Here is a 15,228-nt window from a genome sequence, read left to right on the forward strand (position 1 = left end):
AGCAAGAGTACCTCCCAAAGCCTGCTTCCTATGGCTGGACAATGGGGACCACTGAGTGCTGAAAGCTGGGGCACATCCTGTGCAGAAAGTCCTGCGTGGAGCCATAAGACACAGAGGCTGCAGGAAGGACATGTCCAGGAGCCTTTCCCCAGAGGATCATCTGAGCAACTTGCCGACACCAGCTCTTCCATGTGCCCCAGAAGCCAGGAAGTCACTGCAGCCAGGCAGGAAAATAATCAGGTGATGACAATTCTCTCAAACTGGGGCAGAAGAGTGACAGAGCTGGAGGGAGGATATGCCCACAGGGTCCCTTCCACAGCCCCTATGATTCTATGACTCTATGAGCACCCTCCAGGTTAACAAAGAAGAGTGGACCTGGGGTGTGAGGAGGAGCTGCTGCTCCTGATGGATAGAATCTCTGCTTTTGTGTATGATGGAAACAGTGTTTGGTGAGGACTTCAGCCTCCTTTCCAACCCTGATCTTTCTTGAGTTCCTGGAGCTGGAACAGCAGTGGGGAACTGTCATGCCTTTGGTGCCTTCTTGGCATCAAGGCTGATCCTAACCAACAGCATCGCTGGGTTCACAGCATCTGGGACATTCAGGAGAAAGAAGAAGTGACTGCAGTTGAAGGGTGGTGGGGCTGCAAAGACACAGCTTGATAGGAGCAGCTCGGCCAACAGCTCCAGGAGAGAATCAAGGATCCCTGACAGAGACTAAAACACAGAGGTGAGAGACTTCAGAAGGGGCTGTGCTTCACTCTACTAACCCAGCATTAGTGAAGGGGTGGTACGTTAGTTTGAGCTGCTCTCTGTTAGTGCAGGCTGATGTAATATTTCATAGAAAAACCACAACACCAAGCAGGGACAGGGCTGACATTTCATAAATCACGGTCCACATCCCAGCACGCACATTAGTAACTTCACAAGTGAGATGATGTCCCACCAGATCTGAGCACAGCAGAGAGCCAGGTGCCAGCAACAGGGGCCACCAACAGCTCCAAATACAGCAAAGTGAGGAATTAGTCCAGGATTCATTTTAGGAGGTATGGAGCAGCAGATCATGGGTCCAGAGACACAGCCACCACACCAAGAGATCCATCCATCCATCCATCCATCCATCCATCCATCCATCCATCCGTCCATCCATCCATCCATCCATTCATCCATCCATCCATCCGTCCGTCCATCCATCCATCCATCCATCCAGAAGATAAGCTACCTACAGCAAACAGGGTCAGAGTGATGATATCAGATCAGTGCTCCTACAAGACCCAAACCAGGGACTGAAGACCCAACCCTGGGCTTAAATGGGCCTTCTGGCCTTGGTCAGAGAGCGTGGGGTGGGAGACCATCCACTGATCAGACTGAGGGTGAGTATGGCCAACGTGTACCTTCAAGGGCTGCCACTGTACCACCTGATGGATGCTGTTGGGGAGATGAAGGAACAGAACCATTCAGATGCTGCCTTGTGGCTCCATGCACTCGGTCCCCAGACTGCCCAGTGCCAGCCACCTCCACTCAGTGCACGGGAAGTGATTTATCACTGTCTGCCTACGAACTCATTGATTTATGCAGCCTCCCCCTTGTCTAATAACAGAAGAGGAAAAAAAAAACATTCTTTCTACAGAGCTTCTTACCCTTAAAATGACCTTCCTGCCCTGGTGATTCATCAGAGGAAGTTCTGGAGGATGTTCCCCACGCGCCGCTGCTGGCGGTGCAGCAGTGTGGGGCAGGATGCAGGAGCAGCCCTGGCCAGGGGGACATCCTAACCAGCCCTGGTCTGAACCTCCTGAGGACAGTGGTTTTTAACATATGAACTTTATTATCGTTACTACTACAAAAATACACAATATAAATCCCATTCACATACATTCATATAGAGTCAATACACAAACGAATCTTAGCTGACAGTAGTCACTGCACTGTAGAACAAAAGGATCCTCCTGGAGCCTGTCCCCCACAATCAGGGCCTCCTGTCTGCCATGGGTTGGGATTTTCCCCAGTCAAAGCCTCAGTCCACAGCTGAAAACCTGCCCAAAGACAGCGTGCCAGCACTGTGCCCTGGGTAAGGAGCAGGGATGGGATGAGCAGAGCTGGTCTGGAAGGAGGAAGGCTATGGTAAAGCATTTGGCAACTCCATTTGCTGTGGTGCCTGGACCTACATGGGGCTCTGCTCCCACGGACACGAGAAAACCAGCCAAGCCCAGCAAGACAACAGACACAGTGCAGTGTTTTCCAGTGTTCCCAGCATTGCACACACTCTGTGATGCTCCAGTGGCAAGGTGCATTCAGATTGCTGCAAAACTTTCCTAGAAAAATAACTGTTTCTGATATTCCATATAAAAGAGCTATAGTACACCACAAACTGCAAGGCTGTGGACCCCAAGGATGGGTGGGAGGTGCTGCTGGCAGTGCCTGCAGGTGGATCAGCTCCAGGTGATGTTACAGGGCTGGAGCTGCACAGCTGCCAAACACGGGTGGGTTTCACCCCAGATTCCTGGCTGCAATCAATCCTCTCTCCCTCCCATACCTGCAAAGCCCTGGGTGGATGTCTCAAGCCAAGAAATAAGAGGCTGAGTGATAACAGAAAACAGCACTGCAATCATCCTCCCACCTCCAGGGCCGGGTGGATGCCCTGAAAACATCTGATGGATCCGACAGACCAGCTTTCTTCTAGCTGGCCTTTACACCTGGCTCATGCTTCTGGCTTTGATTATCTTGCTTATTACATTTTTGCTTTCTTTTTCTATTTATAGTTTGGGGTCTGACCCACTGAAAGTGGTTGGAGGAGAATCTTTGCTATGTAACCTCACTATGAACCTTGGGCATGTAGCTCTACCTACCAAGCTTACTGTTGAGGAGACCTTTACATACTCAGGCAAAAGTCATATTGGATTAAGAGTTAAATGAGGTCTTTCAGGAGCTGGCCATGGATAAAAGATATAGCTTACATACAGCAGTGTCTAGATGTGTGAAAACGAGAAACAATTGAGGTTAAAAAACCCCTCCTTTGGTATTGCAACAGTGCTTGCATAGCCTGCTGATACATATGCAGGTGTATATACATATAGTATCTGAAAGCTGGATGACCTCTGCTGGCTCTAGCCATTAAATAGCCAATTAACTGGAGTGTTTAATCAGCCCAAGGAGAGCCAGCACCCAGCTTACTGCCAGCATCAGTTTAGCACTGACAGAGCAGCGAACTGAAGTGCAAAGAAAGAAGCAACTGGAAGTCTGTTAAGTGCAGACTCAGTGCCTTGGTGTTGGGATTGCTCACAGAGGCAGAGCCCAAGTCCAGCAGAGGGAGTGAGTGGGTACAAAGCTGCTCAGATGGATGATGATGAAAAAATGTGGGAAAATCCCCAACATTTGCTTCTGCCCACCACTTGGCAAGCAGCCCCCACTACAGCAACATCCTTTCTACTGAACAGTGCCAGGGAAAGGAGCATCCCATCTGTTCCTAAAATGTTGCCATTGGTCAATGAGAACTTTTAGGGTATATTTTTTTTTAACACTCTGCTCTGAGAAAATTCTCAGCTTTCTTAGGAACTGCTTCGTACTGGTCACCAGTCCAGCAGAAGCTTAGCTTTCCTGCAGCAGCACACACATGTTCTAGGCCAAAAACGTCCATGCCATACAGCATTCAGATTACTTCCATTGGATAGACATTGTCTTGGTGTCTCTCCTTCAGGTAGAGCAAGCCTTCGACCATTTCTTTTGATGCTGTTTCTGACCTCATTACAGATTTTACACATAGCAATATAGCTACAACACCACAAGCAGTCAAGCCAACTGCCAGGGCGACAGGGAGGACAAAGTGCATTTGGGACTCTGACAAGGAGCTGATTGCAGGTGGGACACTTGGGCTTCTTGTAGCCTGTGCTCTGGTTTGGCCTGAGAACATCTGACTGGTGAAAACTAAGATATCTGGAGGACCTTGCTTTCCTAAGGGCAATAAATGATCCAATGTCCCAGTACCAAATGCAGAGGAACTGAAATTGTTGTTGGCATGGACATAAAGACCTTCGTCTACGGCAGCTGTGGGGTTTTGGGTAGGGACTGGAGCAGCCTCTGGTGTGGATGGGATCGTGCTGACCTCTGTGCTCTTTAGGGTGGAGGGGAGAGCTGAAGTAAAACTCCTCAAAGCAGTGTCTGATGTGCTGCCTCTTGCATTGACTGGGTCCAGGGGGTCGTTTGTAGGAAGGCCAGGATGGTCCAGTCCTTTGGAAACGGATGCAGGGTCTGAGTTTGAGGTAGAAGTTGTGCCTTGGGCATCACCTGCAGCATTTGTAGCATATCCTACAGGTTCTTCTGTGCTGTCAGAGCCATGCTCAGGAGCTGTGGGGTACGGGGTGGGTTGGCCAAGGGCTGTTGAATGCACAGATGTGAAGGATTCTCTGTTTGCTTCAGAAATGACTCCAGACTGAGTAGCAACTCCTGATGTCACAAGGGATGGCCCCACAGAGAAATATGTGGTTTTCTGCATGCCTGGGGTGGATTTGCTGGTCGCCTCTGTGCTGGCAGCAGGAATGGGTGCTGCTCCTGAAGCTGCAGTGGCAGCAGTGGCTGGAGGTGGAGCTGGGACTTGGAGGCTGGTGTGCTTGTGGAAGGTGCCAGGCTCTTCGGGCACCGTTGCTGCAGGGGAGGTGGCAGCCTGTGGAAGTGGGGATGCTGCCAAGGCCTTTTCATCGTCCAGTTTCCGCATGATCTTCTTGACCCACTCTTCATGTGGATTTGCACAAATTTCTTTGAGCTTCTTAGTAGTAAATCTGAAATGAACACAAAAACAGATCGCTCACTAGGTCAGGATAACGGTGCCTTAAGTTATCAGGGTGGTACAGAAGATAAGGATAACGGTGCCTTAAGTTATCAGGGTGGTACAGGAAGCACTGGGGCAGGAATGCTGAGCAGTGCTGGCTCTGATGACCCCCTTCCATCAGGATGGATTGTTTATTTCTGGGAAGGGCAGGTGCCTCAGATCCCACGTGGATCAGCAAAAGCTGAACACGACTCAGAGGTGAAAGGCTTTAAATCACAGTCACCACTGGCTCTGTTTCCAGCAGCTCCTTGCTCTCAAGCAAGGATATCTGATGGCAGTGTTTATATTTACTCAGCTGGGGAGGGAATACATCGAGGCACCCAGACAGAGGTTGCTTACATGATGGCTTCCTTGGTGCACTGGGGTTCAGTCTTGCGGTAGCTCGTTATCAGCTTCTCATTTATGGCACGGTGGAAAGAGACACACCATTTTGAACACTTCAGAGGTGCTTTGGGTTGCCCTGAAATACAACGTTCAACATATTAAACATTGGCTTTTTATTAGGCACAGTAAACACTGGGTTTGATTATCCTTCTCTAGGGAAAAGGAGTCTGAAGCTTGCCATGGAAGCTTCCAATCCCTGATAAAATGAGACACATTGATCCCATAAAAGCCATGATTGCTTGTATGACACCTAGAAAAAAAAAAAAAAAAAAAAGAAAGAAAAAAGCACTGTCCAAACTATGAGGCTCTTGGAACACCATTGCTTGCCCAGAGCTGGGAGCTAATGGGACCTTTCCCCTTTGGTGAAGTGACAGGAGCACATTTGCAGCCCAGAAGATGCATTTCTCCACCCCGCAGCAACCTGCTCTATCACTTAGAGGCTCTCAGTGCAGGTCAGAGGGCAGGACGATTGTTCTATTCTTATCTGGATTACTCACATCACTTTCTGCTGTGGGGCTTCCCCTCCTAGCAAGCATCCTGCAGCTCTGAACGCTGCTGTAAAGAAAAACTGCAGAGAAAGAGTGCTTTGACAAAGCTATGTTGCTCCCACAGCCTTTATCCCACAGTGTGGGGATACCATCCCAGCAGCCCAGCTTCAAAGCCACAGCACTTTCACCAAACATCTGCTTTCTATTTCCACAGGAAAATACAGTTTTCATTTGGCCAAGTGTAAAAACATCCTCCCCTTGTCTGACATAGGGGTGAAGGCAGTCACACCACCGGGGAGAAGGCAGCCATGCCAAGAACAGGCGCCTGCCAAGTGACTGGACATTGCACAATGCAGAGAGATGTTTCTGCTCTCATGGGGGAACCAGACTTAGAAACACAGATCCTCATTAACCCCTGCAAAGAGAGGAGCTGGAGTTTGGTTCAGCTCGCACAAAATGTCGTCCATTGATTTCCAATGGATTTGGTGAATTTAGTGAAGTTCAGTTGGGAATGACCCAAGCACCTGGTGTAGGAAGCAGCACTGCTCCAGGAATGGCCCCAGCTCTTCTGGATGTAAAGAAATCACGAGCAAACGCTCCTGTTGCCCTTCTGCAGAAGCACATTTCAACCTCTGCACCTTTGCTAAAGCAAAGCCCTTTGTTCAGCCTGTAACATCTTCTGTGGCACCTTAAGGTCAAGAACGCCTTCCCAATGAAGTCTCATTCCCCACGGCACACACTGCTGCTGGCTTCTGCTTTCAAAACTCCATTTAATGAATCGTGAAGGTTGGAAAAGACCTCTCAGCTCCCTAAGTCTGACCCCATCCTCACCGTGCCCACTGCCCACGTCCCTCAGTGCCACATCCCCACGGCTCTGGGACACCTCCATGGATGGGGACTCCCTCACCTCCCAGCCACAGCCTGACCAATGATGCACGAGGGCCCGATCCATCCCCACTTGGACAGATTTCAGATGGTTTTTCATTTCTGACCCGGGTCAGCCCTGGAGAACCTGCCTGAAGGGGTGAGGAAAGGACGGAGCTCCATGCCCAGCTGCTCTCCCAGCTATCCTTGTTCCTCCCGTGTGGTGGCACACACCTCAATAAGGGCTCTGCCTCTTTCTGTTGCACATTCCTTTGACCTGGGCAAAGTCTAGTTTTGCTGGCACTGCCAAGAAGCCTCCCAGCAATCCGCCCTGCTCTGTTTGTACAGCAATCACTGCTCTGCACGTAGACAACTTACACTGAGACCAAGCAGGAAAAACCGTGCCCATCTCCCCCCAGTCCTCCAACACCCCTCTGCATGCCAGGATCTTCACATGGCCAACAGGAGAGCTTCCAACCTGTGCAAACATGGCCACACACATGTGAGCATCCCCAAGGCCAGTGCAGACAGACAGACGGACTGACACACTACCATCCCTCAGGCAGGATGCTGCCCCAATAGCACGTTCCTGGGGCTCTGCACTAATGTAGACCACCAGAAATGACAAAAGCCATCAGCAGGGCCACACAGGCTTCCCTGCAGCAAGGCTGTGTGCTCCCCAACAGCTTCTGACCCAGCCTGTTCCTGCCGCAGCATTTCCCAAGCCAAGGAAGGCGTGAGGTTCCTTCATGCCTGTAACCTGATCTTCCCTGCTGTGTACAATCCTCTGGCCCCATGCACTAACATCCAATTCCCCAGTCCCCTGCATAAAGTCAGAATCACCCACACGGAGCCACAGATCCCTCCGTGAAACCACAGACCCCTGCATGAAACCACAGATGCCTTTACGAAGCCACAGACCCTTCCATGAAACCACAGAACCCTCAGTGAAGCCACAGACCCCTCCCTCCTCTCGTGGGGAGCCCAAGACTTGGACCCAGAGCTCTCACCTCCAGCCATAGGTGCCAGGAACAAAACCCCCAGTGCAAACAGGATCTGGAGAGAAGCAACCCTCATGTTCCCGTTGCATGCAGCAGGAGGGGCACACGGAGAAGGACGATGGGTGGTTAGTTTCACTCCTGGATGCCTACAGCATCCTCCAGAGCAATGCAGCTGCAGCAGCTCATTCCAGGAGTGTGAAGCCGTGACGGGACTCCAGCTGCTATTTACAGACTTCAGCTCTTCCACACACAGTGTGACGACAGGCAGGAGGCGGAGGAAGAAGCCAGGCAAGGAAGGAATACTGCTTGTGCTGTGGAATGGGACAGCTGCTGGAATTCCCCGCTGAGATGACAACACCTTCTCACACTTTTTCAGCTCCTTGGCAAGGGCTAAAGGAGCAGAGCTGGCTGCTCCACATGGCTCTCACCCACTGCCCGTAGGTTTGCAGAGCCAACCCCGACCCGCAGCTCCCCAATGCTTGTAAAGCTCACGTTATTCACCCTCTGAAGGTAAAAGCAGCCCTTCCTTTTCAGCAGCAGCATCAGTTGTTGGGCCAAAAAGTGCCGTGTTTGCTTCCACAATTCATCAGCTAATCTGATGAGCCACACTGCCTCCTGGGAGACGGGAGCAGCCAAAGCTGCAACAGAAAGGCAGTGCCTCCCCAGCATCTATTTACTCCAAGGCACACTGCCCGCCATGTGCTTGTCCATACAGCCCTAAGCTTTGGTAGAGGGCAAGCTATCAGCCATCAGGGTATTGCTGATAGTCTGTAAGCACTAAAAATGGCTGGGGGCTTCCCAGCACCAGGTCCGGTGTGGCCACGCCAGCGCTGTGCTCACATCCTGCACCTTTGCTTTCTCTTTCGTATCAAATCCCAGATGAATGTGAAATGTTTTTTTTCCCTGCCAACTCGCACAGCTGAAAAATGAAGATAAGATTACTATTGAGACAGTGTGGCTCTACTTCTTAAAGAGCCCTTCTCAGAGATTTCTCAGGGCTGGTGGTGGTCTGGCCCTCCTGCTGTGGGAAATTCCAATCATTTCAGTTGAGTGTTTTATTCCAGAACAGAGTAAAACCCCCCCAAAGTTTCCATAAAAAGAACTATTAAAACTTTTGGTAAGAAATTCCAGCCTCCAAAATTAGCCTTGTCTATACTGGAATGGACAAAGCGTATTTTGAGAGTACGTGCATTCAATTAAGCCTGGAGTTAATCTGTTTGTTTGATGCAGGCAGAGCAGAACATGCCCTGTTTGCCAGGTTCCTGCCCTTGCCATGCTTCTCAGCCTTATGGGAAACTTTTATTCCAGGAAATGGCATTGCCTGAGGCTGCTTCTACCTCAACAGTGGGTAAAACCAGGGACAGGAGCTACTGGAGCCCAGAAGGTATTTCACAGAATCACAGAATCACAGAATCACAGAATCACAGAATTGCAGGGGCTGGAAGGGACCTCCAGAGATCATTGAGTCCAACCCCCTGCCAAAGCAGGTTCCCTACACCAGGTCACACAGGTAGGCGTCCAGGTGGGTCTTGAATATCTCCAGAGAAGGAGACTCCACCACCTCCCTGGGCAGCCTGTTCCAGTGCTCCTCACCTCACCTAAAGAAGTTCTTGCGCACATTGGTGCGGAACTTCCTATGCTGCAGTTTTCAGCCATTTCCTCTTGTCCTGTCTCCACATACCACTGAAAACAGTCCGGCCTCAACACTCTGCCCCCCACACCTTAGATATTTATAGACCTGGATCAGGTCCCCTCTCAGTCTTCTCTTCTCAAGGCTAAACAGACCCAGATCACTCAGCCTTTCTTCACAGGGGAGATGCTCCAGGCCCTTCACCATCTTTGTGGCTCTCCGCTGGACTCTTTCCAAGAGATCCCTGTCTTTTTTGTACTGAGGAGCCCAGAACTGGACACAGTACTCCAGATGAGGCCTTACCAGGGCAGAGTAGAGGGGGAGGATCACCTCCCTCGACCTGCTGGCCACGCTCTTTTTAATGCACCCCAGAATGCCATTGGCCTTTTTGGCCACAAGTGCACACTGCTGGCTCATGGCCAACCTGTCGTCCACCAGGACACCCAGGTCCCTCTCTGCAGAGCTCCTCTCCAGCAGCTCATCCCCCAACCTGTACCAGTGCATGCAATTATTCCTCCCCAGATGCAAGACTCTACACTTGCTTTTGTTAAACCTCATCAGGTTTCTTTCTGCCCAGCTCTCCAGCCTGTCCAGGTCTTGCTGAATGGCACCAATCCTCCCAACTTCGTATCACCAGCAAACTTGCTGAGGGTGACCACTATCCCCTCATCAAGGTCATTGATGAAGATGTTGAACAGGACCGGACCCAACACCGACCCCTGGGGAACACCGCTGGTTACAGGTCTCCAACCAGACTCTGCACTGCCAATGACAACCCTCTGTGCTCTGCCAGTCAGCCAGTTCTCAACCCACCTCACTGTCCACTCATCTATCCTGCACTTCCTCAGCTTCGTTATAAGGATGTCGTGGGAGACAGTGTCAAATGCCTTGCTGAAATCAAGGCAGACCACATCCACTGCTTTCCCCCCATCCACCCAGCCAGAGACAACATCATAGAAGGCTACCAGGTTGGTCAAGCACAACCTCCCCCTGGTGAACCCATGCTGACTGCTCCTGATAACCTCCATGGGAAGCAGTGCTGAATGACAGGCTTTGTCTTGATTTGATGGTTAAGGTTCTCAGGATGATTTTAGTTACGATGGAAATTGCCTGTCCAAGTTTGATTGCCCTCACTTGTTTTAGTTTTGCTTTAGTTTATGGCAACAGCAAGAGAATATCCAGTGTGGGCAGCGTCCAGCTGTGAGCACGGACTGCAGTGCTCAAGCAATAGAGCACAATCCTGTGTGCCACATAAAAGCAGCTTCCAGAAAACAGGCAGCTTCCAGGAAAACCAAGGGTAGAAGACCTGAGCAGCTGCACTACAAAAATGTATGGAAATGAAACCAAACAGACGAGGACTGAGGAGAAAGAAAGCCCACTGGGAACAGCATGTCTTTCCAGTGCCAGCTGCAGCTCATCACAGCCAGTTCTTCCTTGGAGTGATTGGAAGGGGATTTCCTTGGGTCACCCCTAGCAGGCAGGGGCACGTGGAAAGGGTTGCAGAAGAACCTCAGCACATTTGCTGGTGATCCAGAATGGCCTCAATAAGAGGGGAGATTTAGATTAGATGTCAGGGGGAAGTTTTTTTTAATGAGGGAGTGGTGAGGTGCTGGAACAGGTTGCCCAGGGAGGCTGTGGAAGTTCCATTCCTGAAGATGTTTAAGGCCAGGTTGGATGGGGCCGTGGGCAATCTGACCTAGTACTGATCTAGTGGTTGGCCTGTGGCAGGGGGGTTGGAATTTGATGATTCTTGAGGTCCCTTTCAACCCAAGCCATTCTATGAGTCTATGAGCAGGACAGGTTCCTCTCTGCCTGGTCTGATGGGTTTCAATGTGAGCAAGTGGAAAGTCCTGCACCTGGGTAGAATCACAGAGTCATCAAGGTTGGAAAAGACCTCTCAGATCATCCAGTCCAACCATCCACCTACCACCAATACTGCCACTAAACCACATCACTTAGTGCCATATCTGCACAGTTCTTGACCACCCCAATGCACAGTGACTCCCTCACCTCCCTGTGCAGCTGTGCCAGTGCCTTACTGCTCTTCTGAGAAGTTTGTCCTGCTATCCAGCCTGAAACAGAGGAATACCCACACGCATCAATATGAGTTAGGGGGTGATCTGCTCAAAAGGAGCTCTGCAGAGAAGGATCTGGGTGTCCTGGTGGCCAGCAGGGTGCCTTTGTGGCCAAGAAAGCCAATGGCATCCTAGGGTGCATCAAGAAATGGGTGACCAGCAGGGCAGGGGGAGGCCTCGTTCTTTTGTTCTTTGTTCTTTATGACTATGAAAGCAGATGAAAAAAGGAGAACCAGGTCCCGACCTCATGTGGGACACAGGCTATCGGGTCTGATGTGATTGCCCCCAGCACAGCTGATATCAGCCTTGTGCAAACAGCATCAGCCCTCAGCACGAGGCACAAGGTGGGGCCAGCACCACAGGTCTGTGCTGCACAAGGCTACAAACCAACAAGCTGGAGCACCCAAAGGTGGTGTCAGCTTGGGTCACTGCCAGGGCCATTCATCTCGGTGAAGAGGAGGAAGGTCCCGAGGATCTCAGCAGCAGCCAATGGAAGGGATGAGTCATGCAGGGGATTTACCACAAACACACAAAGCACTGCGACCCTACAAAAGCGACAGGCAAAACAACATGCAAAGAGAACAAGGGCTGCGTCCAAACCAAACAGGAAATGACTGAAGAACACCATCCTTCTCCTTTAGGCTGTTTCATGGTGGAAATTCAGGCTCCTTAGCTACTCTTGGTACTGCCTGCTGCTGTCACAGGCTTGTATTCCTGGAAATCAGGAGGAATGGGACAAGAGTGAAGTCAGGGAACCCAAAAGGCTGCACGTAACCTGGGAGAGAGCCCAGTGCTGATCAGGTGATGATGTGATGATTCGCAGTGCATCAACCATCCAGGAGCTCCAAACACCTCCAGAACGGGGGTGAACCTTCTAGGTTGAACCAGGGCAGGGAGGCCCCAGGTATTAACAGCATCCTTTGCAGATCGTGGTGCCACGTTCCCCATCTATGTCCTAGAAACTTGCTGGAGAGCAGAACACAGCTTCTGGGAAGATTCTTAATGCTGCAGAGGAGACAGCCCACCACGAGACACTGATCCAGAGGTGACTCCCCAGTCCTCCACCAGAAATTGATAGAGAAGATGTTTTTCCTGAACACCCCTTAACAGAACAGACTCGCTGCCACTGCAGCATCCTGTCATAGAATTACAGAATCATTAAGGTTGGAAAAGACCTCTAGGATCGTCAAGTCTAACCATGAACCCATCACATTCATGACATCCCTCAGAGTTGGTTTGTACAGGGATAGTTTAGGTCCTTCTCCCTAAATAAATAGCAGCCCTCTGCACTGCATTGCCCAGACGTTCCACGAGCACTTTGTGCTTTAATGAGCCCATTGAAATCCTCAATCTGGAGAGGCTACAGTGGTTTTCCTGGTGCTGTCACAGCACTGGGTGGCCCCAGAACTGACCACACAGCCTCTCAACTTTTGGCCAAGGTGACTCAGAGAATGGCTCCTTAGGGCCACAGGCACCTCTTGTTGTGGAGATACCCTCAGCCTATGCCTGACGTAGAGCTCTTGAGCCACTACTTTAATATTTGAGAGCTGAATCCAGAAAGTGCTTGGCACTGCTCTGCAGCCGACTTCTCTCACATTAAAGGAGACAGCAGGAAATGAGGAACAGCTGTCTGGGGCTGTCTGTGCTCAGCATTTTTGCAGAGCAGCTCCTCTTTGGGAAGTATCTATTCTTGCAGCGGTTGTGTTTTTAAGGAATTGCTTTCCTTAGAAAAAAAAAAAACGTTTTAAAATTAGCAGAGAACACCGCAGGAGCCTTCGTTTCTCCGAACACGACGACTTCCTCTTTCCTTGTGATGGAGAGTAATTCTGGATAGTGGCACACTGTGCAAAGTGCTGATGCTGTTTTCTTCCTCTTCCCAAAGCTTAGGAGTGCTGCCTCAAAGGACGTGGGAGCTCCCTCCTCACCTCAGCCCATTTCCCTGCAAAAGGTGCCATGCTGGGTGCACAGCAGGGACTGCCTGCACTGCCCGTGCCTGCAGTGGGTCTCAAAAATGAACACAAAGCAATGTTCTTGCCAAACAGAAGAGCCTCTTGTCTCCAGCGGAGCAGAGAGATGCAACAAGCTGTTCCCTGCTGTAGGAGATGAGGAAAGCTCTTATGAGGCTACGTGGCTTGATGGCACTGGTTAAAACAAAAGGCTGCTTTTCCAGAGAGGGAAGGGACGCTGGGATTTAGCTGGGACTTGCCTGAGCAGATCAGGGTCTGCCTTCTGCTGGGCCCATTGAGAAGCGTTGAGATCCGCTGATGTCGCAATCCTTCTGTGTAGCTGCAGGGCACAAAAGTCTTGTGCCTGTTCCTACAGAGCTGGCATAAAGGAAGCGTCAGATTAGCTCCAAAATAGTAGTCTTTCCCCACTGCACTGCAGCCAAGAGAGGGGCAGCTGATGGTGGGCACCTCAGGAGCCTTTGCACATCTCAGCAGAGCTGCTGCAGGAGCCAGGATTGCCCCAAGCACAGGAGAGTGGCTGCGAGTCACCCCAGGGTGGGACGGGGGGGGGGTCTCCTCTCCTCGAAAAAGGGTCCTGTAAGGTGGGACACGGGTAGGTGGGGAGCAGGAAAACACCATGGCGTGGTTGTTTCACCTCTATAGGAGAGGTGTGGGCTCTCCACGTGCTGACTTCCTGCTTCTCCAACCAACTTGTTGCTGCCAGCCCAAGAAAGGAGATTACCAGAAACACTTTTTATTGCCTTCTCGGAAAGGCTCCCTGCCTCCCCTCTTGTCTCCTTAGGGCAGCAAGCCAGCTGCCTTCAGCAGCAGCTCTGGGGACCGGTTGGACAGGAGCTCACCGTCACGGCGCAGACATCCAGAAACCCTCTGTCCGTTAGCAACGCTGCTGGGGCTGACAGAACACTGCAATGGTTTGGGGGCTGGCATCGTCTGCTCTTCTCAGCTCTGCCTCCACCAGCATCCCTACAGCTCAGTCTCTTAACCCTTTCCCAAGCTTGCTGGCTCAGACCACAGGCACCAGACTGCTCTCCCTGTTCCCCATCCCATCTTTGATTAAAACATAGCACCTCCCACTCTGCTTTTACCAAGAGCCACCCTACTCTCTCCAGGCTTCCGCTAATTGATGTGCTCCCCCTTCAGCTTATTTAGAGGACTGCTAGCTCCCTGGCAGCACGCTTGGCTATAGCCAAACTCTCTGTAAGCATTAGACCCTTCTGTCACAAGGCCTCCAAGCAGCTGGGGTGGGTGTTTGTTGTTGTATTTAAGTGCAGTGCGACGGACGCATTGCCCAGGAGAGCAGCAGGTGCTGGCTGTCAGCATCGTGCTGGTGGTTGGGATCGTTACTAAGTGTTGCTGAGGGCAGGGGACGTTCCATCCCTGGGCTGAGGATGCAGCAGGTGAGAATCAAAGCGAGCAGTGATGAGGAATGTCAGACTCCCTGGGAGCAAAGGCTGCTGCCAGCAGAGGATGCGAGGCGTCGCCTGGGTGCTCACCGGGTTCTGACATGAAACTCAACCCGAGCTGCCCGCCTGGCCCCAGTGTGACGCGGGGACAAAGCGGGGACATCTGCGCATGCGCAGTTTGCGCGGGGTTCTGCGTTGTGTAGCGCTATGTGGGCGCCGCGTACAACGCTGTCAGGATGGCCGAGCGGTCTAAGGCGCTGCGTTCAGGTCGCAGTCTCCCCTGGAGGCGTGGGTTCGAATCCCACTTCTGACAAGTGATAACGTTTTGCGCTGGGCGCATCGCGCTTTTATCGCATTATTTCTCTGCGCGTCTCTCCCGCAGCGGCCCTAAAAAGAACGGGCGGGAGCCGCCCGCCGCAAAACGGAACGCTGTCAGAAGTGGGATTCGAACCCACGCCTCCAGGGGAGACTGCGACCTGAACGCAGCGCCTTAGACCGCTCGGCCATCCTGACCCGCCGGCCGAGCCGCCGCCATTCGCTTTCTTGACGTATCCATCCGATGCGGCGCCGCCCCGACGGGGCGGACCGGGCTGCGGG

The 15,228-nt window shown here is 51.6% G+C and overlaps 1 protein-coding gene and 2 non-coding genes across 4 annotated transcripts; 1 reads left to right on the forward strand and 2 right to left on the reverse strand.

Annotated features, from left to right (window-relative positions):
- Positions 1 to 1,811: 1,811 nt before the first annotated feature.
- LOC116243807 (uncharacterized) lies at positions 1,812 to 8,505 on the reverse strand. Of its 2 annotated transcripts, none has more exons than XM_031615237.2 (3): positions 7,566 to 8,505; positions 5,159 to 5,279; positions 1,812 to 4,769 (listed from the first exon to the last, which is right to left on the reverse strand). In XM_031615237.2, exons 1-3 carry the CDS (start codon positions 7,630 to 7,632, stop codon positions 3,644 to 3,646), a joined length of 1,314 nt encoding a protein of 437 aa, XP_031471097.2. In that variant the 5' UTR covers positions 7,633 to 8,505; the 3' UTR covers positions 1,812 to 3,643. The 2 variants fall into 2 exon arrangements, with proteins under 2 accessions (XP_031471097.2, XP_090005936.1); XM_090149810.1 differs by lacking the exon at positions 7,566 to 8,505 and adding an exon at positions 6,684 to 7,531.
- A 6,356-nt stretch (positions 8,506 to 14,861) lies between these two features.
- Positions 14,862 to 14,944, forward strand: TRNAL-CAG (transfer RNA leucine (anticodon CAG)). The gene has a single exon. It is a non-coding gene; the product is annotated as a tRNA-Leu (tRNA).
- A 117-nt stretch (positions 14,945 to 15,061) lies between these two features.
- TRNAL-CAG (transfer RNA leucine (anticodon CAG)) lies at positions 15,062 to 15,144 on the reverse strand. The gene has a single exon. It is a non-coding gene; the product is annotated as a tRNA-Leu (tRNA).
- Positions 15,145 to 15,228: the final 84 nt, after the last annotated feature.

Source organism: Phasianus colchicus, chromosome 13 (genome assembly GCF_987193195.1).
Source record: "Phasianus colchicus chromosome 13, bPhaCol1.hap1.1, whole genome shotgun sequence".
NCBI lineage: Eukaryota > Metazoa > Chordata > Aves > Galliformes > Phasianidae > Phasianus > Phasianus colchicus.

Excerpts from the sequence above, each read along its gene's own strand:
- LOC116243807 (XM_031615237.2), bottom strand. The coding sequence starts at position 7,632 with ATGAGGGTTGCTTCTCTCCAGATCCTGTTTGCACTGGGGGTTTTGTTC. Across the intron at positions 5,280-7,565 it reads CCTGGCACCTATGGCTGGAG|GGCAACCCAAAGCACCTCTG; the intron begins GTGAGAGCTCTG and ends GTTGTATTTCAG. Across the intron at positions 4,770-5,158 it reads TGCACCAAGGAAGCCATCAT|ATTTACTACTAAGAAGCTCA; the intron begins GTAAGCAACCTC and ends TGTTCATTTCAG.